Genomic DNA, 21,188 nt, shown 5'->3' with positions numbered 1-21,188 from the left:
GTACTCTTGCCTGGAAAATCCCATGGACAGAGGAGCCTGATGCTGCAGTCCCTGGGGTCGCTGTGAGTTGGACACAACTGAGCGGCTTCGCTTTCACTTTTTACTTTGATCATTGGAGAAGGAAATGGCAACCCACTCCAGTGTTCTTGCCTGGAGAATCCCAGGGACTGGGGAGCCTGGTGGGCTGCTGTCTATAGGGTTGCACAGAGTTGGACATGACTAAAGTGACTTAGCAGCAGCAGCATGCTTTCCTTGGTTTAAACCAAGACATTAATAACATCGCAAGGATAACATGTGCCACATACTGATTAGGAAAAATATGGAAGATCACAACATACAGTGATTGAACACAGACTTTACTATGAAAAATTGGGCTTGACTCAATTTAGGCTTTTTGGTACGTAAGAAACTGTGGCATTTGACACTTCATTCTGGTATAAATATTCTTGGGCCAGCTCTCTATATATTTTCCTTTACCCAGCAATTTGACCGTTGGAATAAGCAGTTCTAAACAGTCCTTCTTAACGGGTACTTTTTTACCAAGACAGTAAGATACGGAGCAGAAAGGGAAGGAAAGATGGATTTTGTCATCATTTGACTGAAGAACAACAACATAGAGATGAAAGGTGTCTACTCTGACAGCATTTTCCTTTTCTCTATTAACCAACTGGTGGTGTACTTAGATCATGTTCTCAAATTTGACTTATCCAAAGAATTACCTGAGATCCTTGTTAAAAATAAGGATTCTTAGACTTACTCCAGACCTGTATCCAGGGGAGAAGCATGGGAATCTATATTTTTTTTTTTACCACCTCCTGAGGTCAGTCCAAAATCACTGCAGATGGTGACTGCAGCCATGAAATTAAAAGACACTTACTCCTTGGAAGGAAAGTTATGACCAACCTAGATAGCACATTCAAAAGCAGAGACGTTACTTTGCCAACAAAGGTCCATCTAGTGAAGGCTATGGTTTTTCCAGTAGTCATGTATGGATGTGAGAGTTGGACTGTGAAGAAAGCTGATGCTTTTGAACTATGGTGTTGGAGAAGACTCTTGAGAGTCTCTTGGACTGCAAGGAGATCCAACCAGTCAATCCTAAAGGAGATCAGCCCTGGGTATTCTTTGGAAGGAATGATGCTAAAGCTGACACTCCAGTACTTTGGCCACCTCACGCGAAGAGTTGACTCATTGGAAAAGACTCTGATGCTGGGAGGGATTGGGGGCAGGAGGAGAAGGGGACGACAGAGGATGAGATGGCTGGATGGCATCACCGACTCGATGGACGTGAGTTTGAGTGAACTCCTGAAGTTAGTGATGGACAGGGAGGCCTGGCATGCTGCAATTCATGGGGTCGCAAAGAGTCGGACACGACTGAGCGACTGAACTGAGGTCAGTCCCCTTTGCATTGAAAACAATCCTGAATATAAATCCTGTTTAGTTTCTGGGATTTTGATTGGCTTGTGGATAAAGAGTTTACTGTTAAGGATGGGAAAGAAAAAAGAAAATGGTTAAGAAGAAAGATACTGGGTCATTTTAATTCAGACTTTGTTGCTTACTTGGACTTTTCTCAGAAGATAGGTTGGAACCAAAATGGAAGGGGCATAGAATACCTGGATAAAGAAAGGGTTTTGAATTTCATTCATTCTGCTATACTAGTGATCTCCAAAATGGAATGCACAGTATGAATCATTGGAGAAGAAACCTGTTTATCAAAAATTGAATTTTGCTAATATTTAATGAAGTCACATGGTGAAGAATCAAAAATAAGCACGGTATTCTGAGAGAAGGGGATTCCCTGGTAGCTCAAGAATCCACCTGCAGTGCAGGAGACCTCGGTTCAATTCCTGGGTCAGGAACATCCACTGGAGAAGGGATAGGCTACCGACTCCAGTATTCTTGGGCTTCCCTGGTGGCTCAGCTGGTAGAGAATCTGCCTGCAATGCAGGAAACCTGGGTTCGAGCCCTGGGCCGAGAAGATCTCCTGGAGAAGGGAAAGGCTACCCACTCCAGTATTCTGGCCTGGAGAATGGGGTTGCAGAGTTAGACATGATTGAGCAATTTTCACTTTTCTGAGAGAAGAGTAACATTTCCATGAAGACTGTTCCCTACCTATTATGAGTTGTTACAGCCTGTATATGCAGATAAATATTTAGATATTTTCCAACTAAAATAACATAACCCTAACAAAAATGTGCGTGTGCCTTAAAATGGGTTGAAGACAGTAACGAAAGTGCAAGTGAACAAGATAGTTGTCAAATTGATTTACACTCTCAGTGTAATCTGTCTGTTGGCCAAGTGACAAAGCCAAAACGATTAAAATAGATAGTATAAAAAGTAGTCTCTCCCTCCCAAATTCAGAATTTCTAAAAGGATGGCATTAAATATGAATTTGTATCTCCCGTCATTTATGTATATACTATGCCCTAACTATATTGGCTCTTAAAATTCTTAGTAATAATAATATGGAGCCATTACAGTTTAAACATTTTTAAAATATGCTTATCTTTTTAAGCTTTATATAAGCCTTTTAATTTCTGTTTTAGTATGAAATTAATGTTTTATAAAGTATGTATAACTCTACTAATATTATATTCCTTAAATAATATGTAAGTAATTTGAGGCACACAGTTTTTAAAAGTTTGGAGATCACTATTTCTGCAGCTGCTTATCTGTTGAGCTCTAAGAAGCTCAGGAACTGAGGAAAAAACATGGACCCTCTGCAGGTGCCCTAGTGCTTTAACCAGAATAGCTTTGTTTTTATCATTTTTTTTTTTAATGGAGATTCTTAGTAAAATTTTGATTATAAAAAGAGCTCTCTTGATTTTTAAAAAAGATTTCAGAACCTCTTCTGTACATAATGGGAGCAACTAAAGGTTTTTAAAGAGTGGCTTGCTCAAATAAAGGGGCTTTCCAGGTGGTGCTAACAGTAAAGAAGGCTTGTGCCAGTGCAAGAGACAAAAGAGAAGGGTTCAGTCCCTGGGTCAGGAACATCCTTTGGAGGAGGCATGGCAACCCACTCCAGTATTCTTGCCTGGAGAATCCCATGGGCAGAGGAGCCTGGTGGGCAAAGAGTCGGACATGGCTGAAGCAATTGAGCATACAAGCACGATGGCAAATAATCCCTTCCAAGAAGCATGGCCAATAAGAAGCCAGAACACAGATTTTCAGTGTTCTTTTTACCTGGTTAAACAACAAATAAGTGTTAATCTGAGTCCTAGATTAATTAAAAGATATTTTTTACTTTCTTGTTAGAGCTACCAAAGTACTGAAATGTTTTCATTTTGAAATTTTTGTCTTTATTAATTTGGGGCTCACTTTTAGTTTTATATTTTTTAATATGAGGCTATAATATTTATAAATACTGGTTAACTGAACAATTAATATGTTTTCATAAATTATAGTTTTGATAATTGGAATAAGCTCAAATTGCATTTTTTTGAATTTCAAAGTTTTAGCCATATTAAACTTCCATTATTATGTATCCTTCAAAAGTCCATTTCATTTAGGTTCTCATAGTGATTTTAGTGTTTATATTTGTGCTTTAATTTAAAACCAAACTTTAGTTTTTATTAAGGGAGTTGACAGTTTTTCCCCAAAAGCATAACCTTTGGGAGAGAGATAATTAAAGACATCTGAATGTGTATACTATACTTTGGCCAAGAGTGCTAGTCAAACGTTTTGATTAAACGTTATCTTGGTAACATGAGCCTGTTAACATGTCTTAATGTTTTTTGTGTCAAAAGATTGCTCACTGACACTTTCAGTGTCAAAGCTATGATTTCTTTGCCAGTATAATACTAAAGTACAAAGGATAACAAAATTCAATTATATGGTGTCAGTTGAGTGCACATTAATTGCACTTATCTGAGGGCATTGCTTTGCTGTTTCCTGTCCGCTTGATTTTTATTTATACTTTGTAGTTATTTCTTCTGGAGTGATGACACAAATCTTTATTTTTAAACAGGATACATTAATTGTTTGGTCAGAAGCTGAAAACTATGATCTGGCACTAAGTTTCCAGGAAAAAGCTGGCTGTGATGAGATCTGGGAAAAAATTTGTCAGGTAAGGTTATTTTAATAATATTTAACTTGCATGCATTCTTGATTTTTTTTTTTCCATTTTATCTAAAAGAGGTATGTTAAAATGTGGAGAGATAAAACAGAAAACAAGCATATAAGAAGGCTGACTGCCCATGTGGCTGACTCTAGTTTCCAGCACTCCCAGATGTTCAGCTGATACTGTGTGGTCCAGGATCTCCACCATAAACCATACAGTTAGCCACACACGTATGTGCATGATATATCTGGCATAGCACAAGGCCCCCAGGTAAACAAAACCACTCCTAATAGACAGGATATTCAGAGTGCTAGGGGTTACCTCTCAGGAATTAGACAAGGACCAAACCTTTCTTAGGTCTTCCCTGGTGGCTCAGAGGATAAAGCGTCTGCCTGCAATGCAGGAGACCCCCGTTCAATCCCTGGGTTGGGAAGATGCCCTGGAGAAGGAAATGGCAATCCACTCCAATATTCTTGCCTGGAGAATCCCATGGAGAGAGGAGCCTGGCGGGCTGTAGTCCATGGGGTCGCAAAGAGTTGGACACGACTGAGTGACTTCACACACACAAACCTTTCTTGGGGCGAGAGTAGTCCTTTACTGCAAAGATCACCCTTTGGCCCTTGGCTGAGACCCTTACACCAAAATGATCATATTTGCCTTAGCATCTACATTTAGTGTAGCATATATGCGACAGAACAGTAGTATCAGTATGAATATGCCTAACATTTGGAGGAGCCACTCTGGGCTAGGGATAGATTTAAAGAAAAAACTATTATGTCTTATAAAGCCATGGTTTACTTTTTTGCACTATTTTGACTGATCATTTCCCTCCTTCATTTACTATAATTTGTTTTAATACCTTATGGTCGACTCTTAAGAGAACTCTTTAGTATAGAAATTAGCTGATGTTAATAGCTAGTAAGTCCATTTATTCTTCATGTCAGTCATTTTCTATTGACATTACATGCTCCTTAGTACATTTGATCATGAATATCAATATTATCATAAGGCTTATGTACTTAAGGTAGTTGGATCAACAGTAGCAATGTTATACCATGTTTGGTAGTATATATAATCTGAAAAGTAAGAGTCAAAGTGGATACTGGCACATTACTGTTGGGTTGGCCAAGTTACTTCTGGCTTTTCCAGAAGATGTTACAGAAAGAACAAGCTTCTTTGGCCAAACCAGTAGAATCCCACTCAGTCATTAATAGTTAGTCCATCAGTTCATCATATTGTATGGCAGTGTCTCCCAGAGTGGTGTCAGGTCTGTCTGGTTGACCTACAGACTTCCATTCAACTTTTTTGAGTCCCAGGAGCAGTGGTAGACTTGGTAAATATATAGCTTCAGCCTCCAGGCATCTGTTATAATTGAACTAAGAGAATACCATCTCTTACTCTGAGCTTTTTTAAGGCACCCATGTTAATACTTGATTTCTCTCATTATGTTACCTACTTATTCATTACTTTGCCCTCTGTTATCATTTCTCCTCCCTGTCATTGATTTTTACCCAGACTTCCACCTTTGAAAGGAATGTTATGTTTGGCCACTCTGCTGGTCTCCCAAGGTTAATTTTTTACTACACAACTCAGTACTACACTTTTAAGATCTATCCATGTTTCTGAGTATAGATGGTATTCTGTGTGGTATTCTACAGAACCATACATTATGTTTTAGTTCTGGGAGGTCATTCCTAACTTTGAAAGAACAATTTCAATAAAAAACATATTTCCTGGTCATTTCTTAACTCCTTATAATGATAGAATAGAATTCCTCTCTGAAAAAGATTGATAGCTCAAGGAACACTAAGTATCTTAAGGGTAATGGTGAATGATAGAACAGAAAGAATCATTGGGAAGAAAGAAATTATAAAAACCTGGAGCTCAGATAATTGATAATATATGGAGCTCTTAGAAAGCACAGTCAGAATTACATATGGAACTTTTAACCTTAGAAAATGGTAGGGACATTTTCTTTGAAACAGATGAAGGAAGTGACTGAAGACATAAGTTGTGAGATGGAAAAGAAGAATGTTGGAGGAAGTTGAATACTCAGTGGCCTCTTGGAGAAAAAGATCTCTTTTGTGAAACTTAAAGGAGAAATAGTGTTTGACAGTTGAAAAGGAAAAAAATTTAAAGCAGTAACTATAAGGCACTAATGACTATGATTGGTGTGTGGGAAATACAAATTTTCATTGAGAATCCTATTGATAGTGGACTCGCCATGAACCTTTTCAGCATAAAGTTGACTGACTTTAAGAATGTTAAGGACAGTTTATGTTGTAATAACAAAATCTTGAAATTTCAGTGGCTTATCACAACAAAAGCTTGGTTTTTTTCCCTTAATGCTGTTTGACCAATATTGGAGAGGAAGGAACTTTGCTTAGCAGAGTCACTCGGGGGCCCAAGTTGATAAGAGAATTCATTTCAATATTTCCAAGGTTATTGCAAAGTGGGAAAGAAAAGTGATGAATCAGGGGCACTGGTCTTTAAAATCTCTTTCCAGAAGTTACACATGGCACTTTTGTTCACATTTTATTGGCCAAAGCAAGTCACACAGCTCCGTGTAACTTCATTGAATCAATGAACTCACGTGCCACAAGAGACAGAACCAGAAATAATTGGTGTACAGCACTGTCGTGTGTTAGTAGCTCAGTCATGTCTGACTCTGCAACCCCATGGATTGTAGCCCACCAGGCTCTTCTGTGCATGGGATTCTCCAGGCAAGAATACTGGAGTTGCCATTTCCTTTTCCAGGGGATCTTCCTGACCCAGGGATTGAACCCAGGTCTCCTGCATTGCAAGCAGATGCTTTACCACCTGTGCTACTAGGGAAGCCCAGTGGACAACACTGTTGACATCCAAATAGACACTTGGGTTTGTGTGCAATTGACAGATCAGAGTTACGTTTAGGAGAGAATTGAGGAAGCTTGTAAGGGTTAATACCAGATAACAAAGAAATAAACATGCTATAACCAAAATAATGGTTCCAGAGCTATGCTTTTATTCTTAAACTTATGCAAACCATGTTCATTTGAAGTGTAAGTTAACTCCTCTGGTTTCCTTTTTTTTTGTTCTTTGTAACCTCTGATTCTTCTTCCTTCCCCTCAGGCTTCCATTTCTCTTTTCTCAGGTTTCTGTTAGAGTCTTCTGGGCTTAACCGTTACCCTAATACCAAATATCTATCTTCTGTCATACTTTTCCAGAGTAGTAGGCCCATGGGCTTCCCACGTGGTTCAATTATTAAGAATCTGCTTGCCAACCAGGAGACGCAGGTTCAGTCCCTGGGTCGGGAAGATCCCCTGAAGAAGGAAATGGCAACCCACTCCAATATTGTTGCCTGGAAAATCCCATGGACAGAGGAGCCTGGCAGACTACAGTCCATGGGGTCAAAAAGGACATGACTTAGTAACTAAACAACAACAGTAGCCCCACGGGTTTAGTTGTCAGCTGGATATTCAAACACCTCAAACTCTCATCAGTTGGTTAAAGAAGCCATGATCTTCCTAATGACAAGTTTAAAACTGTAGGGTCATTGCGATTCCTTTTCTCTTTTATAGCTATTCCTCACTTGCCCCAACATCACAATCCAAATTCAGTTGTTCATTTAGCCTTTGTAATAACAACCTATTACCTATATTTTCAAGTTTATCTCATGCAGCTGATGCCAGGTCAACTTTCTCAAGTGCTATACATTCACTTCCCTGAACCATCCAGATGTTTTAGCTTGACTTTCCATGATCTGGTTTCATTCACTCTGCATTTCCAACTTTGCTGTTTGCCATGTGCGTGTCCTATGCTTTCATTTCTCTGGCTCTGTGCCCTTTCCCCTTGCACTTTGAATACCTTTTTCTCCCTCTGAATCTTACCATTTAAGATTTCTTAAAATTTCAAATGCCGTCCGTGGCTTTTATGATCCCAAGACATTTTATCTGAACTGTTCTTATGACCTTGCTTATAGTGTATCTTAAATTTATGTGTCATCCTCCCTAGGCCCAGATATTCTGTTGAAAACTCAGAAGTAAAGAAAATACTGTCATTCCTCTAAAAAAAATACAGATGCATTAGTATATCCGTCTACTTTTTACTCTTAAGTTCTTAGATCTTTTTTCATGTGTTGCTTTGGTGAATTTGGAAATTTGTGGAACTTTGTCTATTTAGGATATTCAAGGTGTTTTAAGGTGGAGAATAGAAGATTATTACACGATTGGATTAGGAATTAGAAAAATTTATGAAAAGTCAAATTCTAAACTTTTTCTTTTAGAGTAATTCATTAGAAAATTTGTTAGCCTTATTTTCTTCAATCATAAAACAGTCAACCTGAATCATATAGCAGTTCTTTATTCATTATAGTGTAATTTTTATCTAGATGTTAGAACCTTTGGAGGCTTTATCACAGATGTTAAATGAATGCCAGTTTTTAAAATAATATTTTTTTATTAGTCTGTTTATCAGTTTCAGACTCAGAGCAAAAACAAATATTTTTTCAAAAATATTTTGAGGAAATCTTATTTTCTTAGTCTTGAATAGACAAGGAGTTGGGTTTTAATTTGGTTTGAACTCAATAGTGTCCTTGTTAAGCCAGCATGGTGGTGCTTTGTTATACATAATAATTTGGGGGACTGAGAGAAGAGTTAATTTCTGCAAAGTTCACTCCACATTATCTGAAATACTCAGGTTATTAGGTATCAGAATTAACCTCAAGTTATAAGTTGGGAAATTTAGAAGTGAAATCATCTGCAGTCAGTAACTGAAGACTCAAATAATTTTAATTCCTTAAAAGGTATGTTTACTTAAATTCAGTGGTGAGTGGTTTGGTTTCCGAAATTTTGAATTCTTTTGTTTTTTAAGGTAACCAGCTGTACCTGTATATTTTTAGGTTCAAGGTAAGGATCCATCAGTGGAAGTCACACAGGACCTTATTGATGAATCAGAAGAAGAACGATTTGAAGAAATGCCTGAAACCAGTCATCTGATTGACCTACCCACATGTGAACTCAATAAACTTGAAGAGATTGCTGACTTAGTTACCTCAGTTCTCTCCTCACCTATCCGTAGGGAAAAGCTGGCTCTGGCCTTGGAAAATGAAGGCTATATTAAAAAACTACTGCAGCTATTCCAAGCTTGTGAGAACCTGGAAAACACTGAAGGCTTACACCATTTGTATGAAATTATTAGAGGAATCTTATTCCTAAATAAGGCAACTCTGTTTGAGGTTATGTTTTCTGATGAGTGTATCATGGATGTCGTGGGATGTCTTGAATATGACCCTGCTTTGGCTCAGCCAAAAAGGCACCGAGAATTCTTGACCAAAACTGCAAAGTTTAAGGAAGTTATACCAATAACAGACTCTGAACTAAGGCAAAAAATACATCAGACTTACAGGGTACAATACATTCAGGACATCATTTTGCCTACACCATCAGTTTTTGAAGAGAATTTTCTTTCTACTCTTACATCTTTTATTTTCTTCAACAAAGTTGAAATAGTCAGCATGTTGCAGGTAAGTAAACTAAAGTGTTCTTCACAATTCTGTTTTCAAATATGTAGTCACCCTAATAGTTAAGCTGGTGTTTGTTCCTTCTTTTTGAAATATTTATTTTGTTTACTTTAAATGTACTATCAAACACAGAAAACAGGGCTTTATCTCATAGTTTTCTGAAGAGTCATTTCTTAATGTGATCTTTTATATTTCTAAATTTCCTGTCGTGCAGCTGGGTTGTGTTTTTTTTTTTTTAACTTTTCATTTTTTGCATTTAAAACATTGTGGTACAGTATATGTGACATAAAATTCAGAATTTTAATAATTTTAAGTGGACAAGTTCATAGCAGTGAGTACATTGACAGTGCTATGCAGCCATCACTACTGTCCATTCCCGAACTTTTTCCATCTTAAACAGAAGCAGCTTATTTTTTAAAATACCTTTTATGCCATTTTGTGAGACCTAATTATTATTGTGGATATGTGAGAGTGTGTGTGCTTAAAGCTTCCCAGATAATTCAAATATGCAGCCAGGACTAAGACTGACTGATTTTATTCTGTTTCCTTGAATTGTATAACGGAAGTTTTGTACCTCTAATGGTGAATGAGTCCTGGGTTTGGCATTTTGGTTTTGTGCATGTGCCCATTTTTACATCATTGCAGAGAAAAAAGTTTGATTTCAGACTTTATAGGAGCAGCTCCTCTTTTCCCCTTAAGGTGTTACCTAAAGTAGTAGACATGCACAATTTAACTTAGAATAATTATGATTTACTAAAAAGCTCTTAAAGTGAAATGGTAAAGAAAAACTGAAATGATCTAAGGAAACTAGTTTAATTATTAATACTTAGAGAAGCAGGGATGTAGGGGGAGATTTCCCAGCTGTATTTATGATAGGCTTTAAGCTGTCATTCAGTAGCTCCCTTAATACATATATCAGAACAGAGTGCTTTTGTAGAATATTAACAAGAATAACAGGGGCTTCCCTGGTGGTCCAGTGGATAAAACTCTGTACTCCCAATGTAAGGGACCCAGATTCATCCCTGGTCGGGGAGCTAGATCCTACAAGTCACAATTAAGAGTGCTTATGCCACAACTAAGACCCAGCACAGCCAAATTAAAAAAAAAATTTTTTTTCATAATAGAGATCAGGGAAAAAAAATACTAGGAATCAGAAAGCATTCTCCTAGCAGACTGTAGAACTTGAAATTGCTTCTCTAATCCTTTATGGAGTTTTAGCTGTCAGCACACAAATAATGAATCCTATAAGAAGAATTTAAATGGGAAATTGCATTTATCAAAGAATTGGAACTATTTTCCAATGAAAACATTCTGAAAATAGTTTAAAATCTTTAGACAGGAAAGAAGGATTTAATCTGGGAGCAATGCAGGAAAAGAAAAATTTATAAAAGGTGTTAAGTTGCGATAATTGTGTATTTATTCACTAAAATCTAAAGTATTGAGACAGATAAATGATTTGAAGGATAAGTGATGTATACAGTTGAACTCTCTCAGAAGGTGAATGATTCAGACCTCCATACATAAGGTCCAAAGGGAATCAACAGATTAACAAAAGGAACACTTCTGCGTCAGTGAAAGGGGTTATTTGTCAATGATGTGTCTTTGAGTAGCACCAAAGGATATTTATTGGGAGACCATATTATATTTTCCATAGTCATACCTAGTGCTTTTCACTCATTTTTTCATATGTGCTCTATCTTGTTTCAGAAAGGCTTTAAGGGATTGATACCTCTTCATGGGGGATTCACAGTAAGAAAAGGAGCAGGTTTATTAGCTAGTGGTAAAGAACCTGCCAGCAAGTGCCGGAGACATAAAAGACCTGAGTTCAATCCCTGAGTCTGAAGATCCCCTGGAGGAGGGCATGGCAGACCACTTTAGTATTGTTGCCTGGAGAATTCAATGGACAGAAGTGTCTGGCAGACCCCAGTTCATGCAGTCACAAAGAGTCAGACACAACTGAAGTGATTTGTATGCAACATACTAGCTATATCCTTAATATGTCATGGTTTGATTTTTATTGCCAACCATGCAGTTACCACTATTACAAATATTTTTAGGTTATGTTCTTTTAATTAATTTAAATTATTAGAGTTCTATTTCATGAAAGTGAATTTTGAAGATTACTAAAGCTTAAAGCATGACTTTGGAGAAGGCAATGGCACCCCACTCCAGTACTCTTGCCTGGAAAAATCCCATGGATGGAGGAGCCTGGTAGGCTGCAGTCCATGGGGTCGCTAAGAGTCGGACACGACTGAGTGACTTCACTTTCACTTTTCATTTTCATGCATTGGAGAAGGAAATGGCAACCCACTCCAGTGTTCTTGCCTGGAGAATCACAGGGACAGGGGAGCCTGGTGGGCTGCCATCTATGGGGTCGCACAGAGTCGGACACGACTGAAGTGACTTAGCGGCAGTAAAGCATGACTTTCAGCAGGTTTTGATGAAAATCTTCTCTAAAGTGAATTTCAATATTCATGTCAATTTTTTCCTTTGTAATTTAATTGTTCATACTTATTCTAGAAAATTTGAAAATACAGATGAGCAAAGAAGAAAATCACTCAGAATCTATTACCAAAAGATAATCACTGTTAGCATTTATAATGTTACCACTATCAGACTGCAGTATTCTTTACTGCCGAATTTGTAACTCCCATTATTCTGATCCACTATGGACTAATAATGAAATCTTCAAATTTGTTTGAATTATGTTTAAATTAAGCATAAATAAATAGACCCTGAACAGGATCTAGAGAGGCACTCAGTTAAGGTAAATAGAGTTTTCATGCATGCTCTTTAGAACATCAAATTTTTGTTTTTCAAATAGTTCTTTAGGGGTTTCTGATTAAATGTAAATGAAGTAGTAATATATGTCTAGCTAATATTGAAAGGTATTGTCAAATTTTGAACCTTATAACATGAATATACTAGAATTTTAAGTTTGTAATGAAACTGCTAGTAGGTTTTCATCTACTTTTATTGTAATTTGTAAAATCAGATAAGTGAGTATAACTTTATACTTTTGTTAATATTTCATAGTAATATTTCTTCTCATGTAGGAAGATGAGAAATTTTTGTCTGAAGTTTTTGCACAATTAACAGATGAGGCCACGGATGATGATAAACGACGTGAATTGGTAAGTTATTATTGAAATTCACATGCTTAAAGAGCTCTTACTCTTTTGGCATACATAGCTTTTAATATTGAGCTTGTTAATTTAAGAGGAAAATTTTTATAATTGGTATGAAAGTAACAGATGACCCTTGAGCAACATACATTTGAACTATATAAGTCCATCTAGACACAGTTTTTTTGTTTTTTTCAGTAGTAAATACCACAGTACTGCATGGTCCAAGGTTGGATATGGAACAGTAGATATGGAGGGCCTGCTATAAAGTTTCATGCAGGTGTTTGACTTAGTGGAGGGTGGGTTCCCCAACCCCTGTATTGTCAAGAGTCAACTGTATTTAAATTATACTATAAAATGATTATCCTTAAAATTTCTAAAACTTATTTTATATATCTTAGAAGTTTTTAGAGATATTTAATTTCCCCCCCCAGTGAGGGAATATGTGCCTTATAAATTATAAAATCAGACATGTGGATTATATTAGGACAGAACTACAAACTCATATATTTTTGTGGTTGTAGAAACATTATTGAGATGCCTTTTTTTTTTTTAAATAGGTAGGGAGAATCCTGGCAGAAACCAACACAATATTGTAAAGCACTTATCAATTAAAAATAAATAAATTTTAAAAAATGGGAGAATCCTTCTTGAATAAATGAATGATAAATAATTTGGCTCTTAGAGATGCTTTTATTTCAAATGTGTTGATAGTTAGGTTTTTGAGATATAAACCATGCTTAGGGGAAAAAGAATGGTGACTACTGTTTATCAACAGTTTACCATATTTTTAAACTTTGTAGTCAGATGCTAAAGAAATACTGAAAGAGAATTAGAGGTTTCCTGGTGTAAAGGGATAATTTTATAAATGAAAAAAGTAATATGCCATTAATAAAGAACTATACCAAAGATGAATTGGCTGATTTGAAGTCAGGGTACCCTGGCTCCTCATAACCTAAAGAACATAGAAACCATGCTATAATAAATGGTAGCTGGGTTTTCAGGTCTTTGATGTTTAATTCCACACTGGTAGTTCACATTACAGTTTGCCCCAAGGCTTCTTTGAATGTGTGTCAGTTTCTCACTATACTTTCTAACGTTACAGGTTAATTTTTTCAAGGAATTTTGTGCGTTTTCTCAGACATTACAACCTCAAAACAGAGACGCATTTTTCAAAACTCTGGCAAAGTTGGGGATTCTTCCTGCTCTTGAAATCGTAATGGTAATTATATAGCTTCATTTCATGTTTTTGAAATTGAAAATTTGTAATAGTTTTATATTGTGGATGGGAAGTAATTTATTATAGTAATGCATGCTAAATGTTTTAAGTTGTAATTCACTTGGTACTACTGCGGGCAGGAATCCCTCAGAAGAAATGGAGTAGCCATCATGGTCAACAAAAGAGTTCAAAATGCAGTACTTGGATGCAATCTCAAAAACAACAGAATGATCTCTGTTCGTTTCCAAGGCAAACCATTCATTATCACAGTAATCTAAGTCTATGCCCCAACCAGTAAAGCTGAAGAAGCTGAAGTTGATCGGTTCTATGAAGACCTACAAGACCTTTTAGAACTAATACCCAAAAAAGATGTCCTTTTCATTATAGGGGACTGGAATGCAAAAGTAGGAAGTCAGGAAACACCTGGAGTAACAGGCAAATTTGGCCTTGGAGTACGGAATGAAGAAGGGCAAAGACTAATAGAGTTTTGCCAAGAAGATGCACTGGTCATAACAAGCACCCTCCCCCAACAACACAAGAGAAGACTCTACACATGGACATCACCAGATGGTCAACACCGAAATCAGATTGATTATATTCTTTGCAGCCAAAGATAGAGAAGCTCTATACAGTCAGCAAAAACAAGACCAGGAGCTGACTGTGGCTCAGACCATGAACTCCTTATTGCCAAATTCAGACTTAAATTGAAGAAAGTAGGGAAAACCACTACACCATTCAGGTATGACCTAAATCAAATCTCTTATGATTATACAGTGGAAGTGAGAAATAGATTTAAGGGCCTAGATCTGATAGAGTGCCTGATGAACTATGGACTGAGGTTCGTGACATTGTACAGGAGACAGGGCTCAAGACCATCCCCATGGAAAAGAAATGCAAAAAAGCAAAATGGCTGTCTGGGGAGGCCTTACAAATAGCTGTGAAAAGAAGAGAAGTGAAAAGCAAAGGAGAAAAGGAAAGATATAAGCATCTGAATGCAGAGTTCCAAAGAATAGCAAGAAGAGATAAGAAAGCCTTCCTCAGCAATCAGTGCAAAGAAATAGAGGAAAACAACAGAATGGCAAAGACTAGAGATCTCTTCAAGAAAATTAGAGATAGCAAGGGAACATTTGAAATAAAAGCATTTAGTATTTGTAAAAGAAAATGATGAGAGAGGTATGTATTTTGATTCTAGTACCATGTCTAAATCCAAAAATATGTTTGACATAGATCTGGGAGAAAAGAGGGGGTCAACATTCTCCAAGTAATCTGATTCTCCTTTTATCAGGGCATGGACGATTTGCAAGTCAGGTCAGCTGCAACAGATATATTTTCTTATCTAGTAGAGTTTAGTCCATCCATGGTCCGAGAATTTGTAATGCAAGAAGCCCAGCAGAGTGATGACGTAAGTGGTACTGTTTTGGTTCCGTGTGAATTACCTGTAGAATAATGTTTGCAGACTGTTGAGAGAAAAGGGATATAACCGTAATTTTAATCTTTTATAAAGAATAATTGGATTTCTAATCAGTTGTGACTTTGGCAAACCCAGAATAATATAGCAGTTGATGTGTTTTTTGTTAAAAAAAAAAAAAAACATTCAAACTAGTATTGAGATAGATTTAGTGAATCTAATGAAATGTAACTCTAAACCCTTAGGTCAAGCACTTTTCTAGTATAACTTAGAAGTTGCTCTTGCATGTTCAGATGTGTCTGTTATTTTAGTGGGGATGGACATTTAAATATGAAACCAATGTTGTGTTTTCCACTACAAAAATGCTAAACTTTCCCCTTAAACTATTTTAAAGACAAAATGAACATATGTTCATAATGAAGTACCTTTATGTTAAATATATGTTAGTGTTAAGTAGAAAATAACTAAAATTTAAAAATGTTCCTTCTTAAAGAAGGTCTAGATTCCCAATGCTAATTTGATTCTTTTATGTTTTTGTTACTGTTGAATTAATGTCTGTTTAGATTTTTGCATTCTATTTTTGTTAGATATTTCCAGTTTTTTTTAAGGCAGTTTTTAGAATGAGGACTAATGCTATTGTTCAGGTAGTAGGAAAGAAATAGAAGAAATATTTTGTATTAAGTATATTTTAAAGTTTAAATGATGCTAAATCTGACTAAAGAAATACTCAGTTTGTTAATCAATTTACCATGTCGCTGTTCTTATCATCTTAGTGTCATTTTTACAAAAGGTAACTTAGAAACAAACACATCTTCATCCTCAGTGATGCGTGGGATTATGAGCATTCATCATAAAATCTCTCAAACCTAGTAACTTAGAATTCTTAACTTTTAAATCTTTTATTTATGTTTTCATTAGAAATATTTCCTTGTTTACATTTAACTGATGCATGAGGCATGGGGAAGCAGTTACTCATTTTTAACATTGAAAAATCCCTTTTTAATTTCTCTTTTTCTTGTAGTCACAGTCTCCAGTCTTTGATTTCCCTGAATTTTCTGAGGTCTAACAATTTTCCAATTTAAAATTTCTGTTTACATCAAAATAAGTTAGCCCACAAATGAAGCTAAATTATTTTTTCTTTAATTTCCAGAATTAAGAAGTCTACATGCTGAATTCTATATTAAATTGGTGGTAACATTGAAGAAATAACTTAGCTGTGTATTCAGTGTGCAGTTAATGTTTTGATGCTCTCTCAAAATAAACGCACAACATTCAAACTTTTCTTTCTAGTACTATAGAGCAGATTTGGTTTTAGCAACATGGATTACAGGATTAAAATGTGTTAAGATACAAGGAAATGTTAACATTTTTACTATAGTCATTATATCTATACACAGATTCTGCAGATTCTAATATTTTCTTGATCTTATCAGAAAGTGTCAGTGCAAATCTGTCATGTAACTTTGTCCTGGTTGCCACTTGACTAACAGTGACTGTATAAAGCTGTAGATGATAAAATATATCTCAGCATCTAGAAGTTAAAAAGTTTTTAAGAAACCTTGGAAGCAATGGAATAAAGTATGTTCTTTGTTTCCCAATCAGAAAATAGGGAGGCCAGCCGATTATCTGGATAAAGTTAATTCCATATGTAGATACCCAGAACTTTCCTTCTGTTTCTAATTATTTTCCTCTGTGGCTAATTATTTAAGAATTGAAAAATTCTTAAACCCACTTAAATGTACTTTAAAAACAAAAGTATGTATTTCTAAGAATACTGTGACGTTGGAATGTGATAAAACCAACAGAAGTATTGTTTCTCTAAAACTTGATTTAGAAACTATTATACCAAGGCTTTGAAGCATCTCCCAGAAGCTGTAACTAATCTCACTCATGCTATTTAGATGAAGGATGGCAGACTTTTCTTAAAGGGCCAAAAGGTAAATAGGACTTGGTGGGTCCTTTAGTCTCTGTCGCAGCTACTCAACTCTTTCTCTTCAGTATGAACCATCTATAGATGGTTTGAAAATGAATAGGTGTGGCTGTGTTCCAGTAAATGTTTTATTGTAAAGCTATTTACAAAGTGAACAACCAGTCAGGTAGTTTGGTAGTTTAATGACTCCTGGCTTAGACTCCAGAATATTGCAAGTAAATAGTGGTGGCATTTGGAAGCTGGTTCTGAATTGAAGTTTCTAATTGCAAAGCTTCTCTGATAATATAAAGAGAAGTAAAACTCAGAGGTCATGGTAGTAAAGCAACATTAATGGGATAGGAGTTACTAGGCTTCTCCTAAGACTACAAATTTAAGAGAGTGTTCTCAAGAGTAGATTTTGGTGACTTAGCGCTGGAATAATGTCACTGTGGTTGCTCTTTAATGGCCTATTTTCAGATCAAGTCATAGTGTGACATCCGAAGAAGTAATTTTCCTGTTGTTTGTCTTAAATCTCCATTATTTTGCTGTAAGTTGCTTGATAGTGAGTTTTCTAGTGTGATGAATGCCATTGTTGAAGAAGCAGATTAAGGAAAATTAGATTTGTTTTAACCAGAAAAGAACTATACCATGCAGTTAGAAATGCTGGCTTGAATTTTGAGAGTGGTCTGACTTTAATGACTGCTGAATTTTAGTTCCATTGGAGAAAACAGCATGGAAGAGTTAAAATAAGGCTGCTTACCTAGCTAGTTATTAGCTGTACTGCCATTAGAGGCTTGGTCCTTTAATTTAGCTGTTCCTCCTGTTCATCAAGTTTGTTAAGAAAATGAAGCCTGTTTTACAGACAGTGAAAGTGAAAGTCACTCAGTCGTATCCAACTCTTTGTAACCCTGTGGACTGACTATACAGTCCATGGAATTCTGTAGGCCAGAATACTGGAGTGGGTAGCCTTTCCCTTCTCCAGGGTATCTTCCCAACTCAGGGATGGAACCCAGATCTTCCACATTGCAGGTGAATTCTTCACCAGCTGAGCCACAAGGGAAGCCCGTTTTACAAACGACTAGCTTATAGTGCTGGTAATGCTTTTAGCTCATTGATGAATGTTAAATCATTATATTAGGAATTATTTGTTCATTGTCTCAGCACACTGTTACTTTGAAGTGGGTTTAGTCATGCATTATAGGTAGATTAATTTTAATTGTTTGCTGAGGTGAGTGTACTTCTGGGATAAGACCATTTTGCTATTCCATACTACTCTCCGCAACATAATCTCTAGCCACATGGTTAATGCCAGTTTTTTAGAAGTCAATTTTTACTTAGTTTGCAGAATCCAGTAATTAATACTAATAATAATACCTAACATATATCATAGGGCTCATCTCATTTGTTACCCATCTCCTAGTGTCTTTCATTGTCTGGTGTCACCAGTTGTAGTTTCATATATTTTGTCAGTGTTTTTTTTTGTTGCCGAGATTGAGAATACGTTAGCGAATAAGAATTGCTGGTAAATGACTTTGCTTTCCGTTGCCTATATTGATGATATTGTAAGCTATTGTGTGCTCTGATTTTTGTTTGGTTTTGAGTGGGTTTCTTTTTACTCTAGTATGTTTATAGAACTTTGAAGACATGAGGATTAAAAAGTTTAGATAACTTCATCCATGCTTTTTTTTTTCTTCCTGTATGATTCTGATTTTGTTCTTTCAGCTGGTGTGTTTGTCTTATATCAAAACAAGGTCTCATAGAAACCTGTTTTCTTCCAGGATATCCTTCTTATTAATGTAGTAATTGAACAAATGATCTGTGACACTGATCCTGAGCTAGGAGGTGCTGTTCAGTTAATGGGACTTCTTCGTACTCTAATTGATCCAGAGAACATGTTGGCTACAACTAATGTAAGAAATTACTCTGCAATAGAAACATTTTGGTCTAGTCAGTTTTAGATGATTTTATTTATACTAAGTTACGTATACATACATAAATTATATGTAAATATTTAAATTTTGAAAATTTGTACAATTTTGAAAAGCATTCAAGCATTTGTACACTCAGTATTCGAGTAGCGGTAATACTCCTCTAGCAGTTATTTTTCGGAGAAGGCAATGGCACCCCACTCCAGTACTCTTGCCCGGAAAATCCCATGGACAGAGGAGCCTGGTAGGCTGCAGTCCATGGGGTCACTAAGAGTTGGACATGACTGAGCGACTTCACTTTCTCTTTTCACTTTCATGCATTGGAGAAGGAAATGGCAACCCACTCCAGTGTTCTTGCCTGGAGAATCCCAGGGACGGGGAAGCCTGGTGGGCTGCCATCTATGGGGTCACACACAGTCGGACACGACTGAAGTGACTTAGCATAGCATAGCATAGCAGTTATTTTTGCAGCAAAATACAAGATTGTAATCTGCTAAAATCTTGGTAAAATGCTAGCACTTCTATTTTTGTTTCTTGGCCTCTGTATGTTAGCATCTTAAAAATTAAAACAGCAATGTGAATATAATTAACACTACTGAACTATATATAAACTTAAAAATGGGTAAGATGGTAAATTCTATATGTTTATCACAGTAAAAAAGAAACAGTATGTATCAGATTATGTTAATTGCATGGTGAAAGGAGTCATTACCAAAAAAGGACTTAAGGAAATATCACAAAATATTATTAGTGGTTATCTCAAAATGCTTGAATATTTCTCCTTTATAGAATTCCCTCAAATTTAGAGAAAAAGTATGTTTTCAAATCATTACAAGTTTATAGAGCCAATTAGGTAAAAAATAATGGTCAAAAAACCAAAAGGCACTATTTTCCAAATTTCCAAGTAACAAATTCTTAAAACTATTTTAAAAATATCTAAAATCTATACCATTTCTAGTGGCCTGGTAAATAAACTTGGTGTTTGTTCAAATTTGGATACGTTTTGAAATGTGGGCTTTCAGATTTTAAGCGGTTAAGTTGTTCTTGCTGCTGTTAAGTCGCTTCAGTCGTGTCCGACTCTGTGCGACCCCATAGACGGCAGCCCACCAGGCTCCGCCGTCCCTGGAATTCTCCAGGCAAGAACACTGGAGTGGGTTGCCATTTCCTTCTCCAATGGATGAAAGTGAAAAGTGAAAGTGAAGTTGCTCAGTCGTGTCCAACTCTTTGCGACCCCATAAACTGCAGCCTACCAGGCTCCTCCATCCATGGGATTTCCCAGGCAAGAGTACTGGAGTGGGTTGCCGTTGCCTTCTCCGTTGATAGATTTTTCATTGCATTTCAAATCATACTCGTGAAAAAAATTATTTTGAATAATTTCCCCTGGAAAAACCTTTTATAATGCTTTTTTCATTTCATATGTAATATAAATAGGTTTGTCAGTTCTTCAGAAATAAGATTAAGGTGAATATAATTTTGTTGAGTCTTTCACAGTATCCTAAAGTATCTCTTATTTGTGTATGACTTGCACTGTTAATTCTTGAAGATGTTCTATTATAAAGATAATAAAGTTTTTATTTTAATTCTGTATATTTCAGAAAACTGAAAAAAGTGAATTTCTAAATTTCTTCTACAACCATTGTATGCATGTCCTCACAGCACCACTTTTGACCAATACTTCAGAAGACAGACGTGAAAAGGGTAGGGCCTCTTACTTACCTGCTTATGATTTCTGTTTTAAAAGATCAAGATAAGTATTAAAGCTAACAGTCTCTTTACTTGATGCTTTTTATGACAGGGAAATTATTACTTAAAATTTTAACCTACAATTCAAAATCATGGTTTTTGTAGAGAAGTGTGTACAAAATGTGACAGAAAGTATTACACCTTGAGGAAGAGAAATGTGAACACTTAGCAAAAGAAGATTGTTCCCAAAGTTCTTAAGAGTTAATATCAGAGTGAGTAAGTGTAGAAAGTATATTGCATACATTAGAAAATCCAAGGGAACCATCATTTTAGAGTTGGCAATACAGTAAAAAATGCTT

The 21,188-nt window shown here is 36.2% G+C and overlaps 1 protein-coding gene across 2 annotated transcripts in view; it reads left to right on the top strand.

Moving 5' to 3' along the window:
• Positions 1-21,188, top strand: part of PPP4R3B (protein phosphatase 4 regulatory subunit 3B) — a 52,763-nt gene that overhangs the window by 10,581 nt on the left and 20,994 nt on the right. For both annotated transcript variants that reach the window (XM_055540144.1, XM_055540143.1), the window contains exons 3-9: positions 3,965-4,063; positions 8,937-9,560; positions 12,614-12,691; positions 13,788-13,904; positions 15,187-15,303; positions 18,997-19,128; positions 20,742-20,844. In XM_055540144.1, coding sequence (XP_055396119.1) covers positions 3,965-4,063; positions 8,937-9,560; positions 12,614-12,691; positions 13,788-13,904; positions 15,187-15,303; positions 18,997-19,128; positions 20,742-20,844 — 1,270 coding nt within the window. The remainder of the gene's footprint in view (positions 1-3,964; positions 4,064-8,936; positions 9,561-12,613; positions 12,692-13,787; positions 13,905-15,186; positions 15,304-18,996; positions 19,129-20,741; positions 20,845-21,188) is intronic.

This window comes from Bubalus kerabau, chromosome 11 (genome assembly GCF_029407905.1).
Source record: "Bubalus kerabau isolate K-KA32 ecotype Philippines breed swamp buffalo chromosome 11, PCC_UOA_SB_1v2, whole genome shotgun sequence".
Taxonomy (NCBI): domain Eukaryota; kingdom Metazoa; phylum Chordata; class Mammalia; order Artiodactyla; family Bovidae; genus Bubalus; species Bubalus kerabau.
This window is presented reverse-complemented; position numbering and strand designations above follow the sequence as displayed.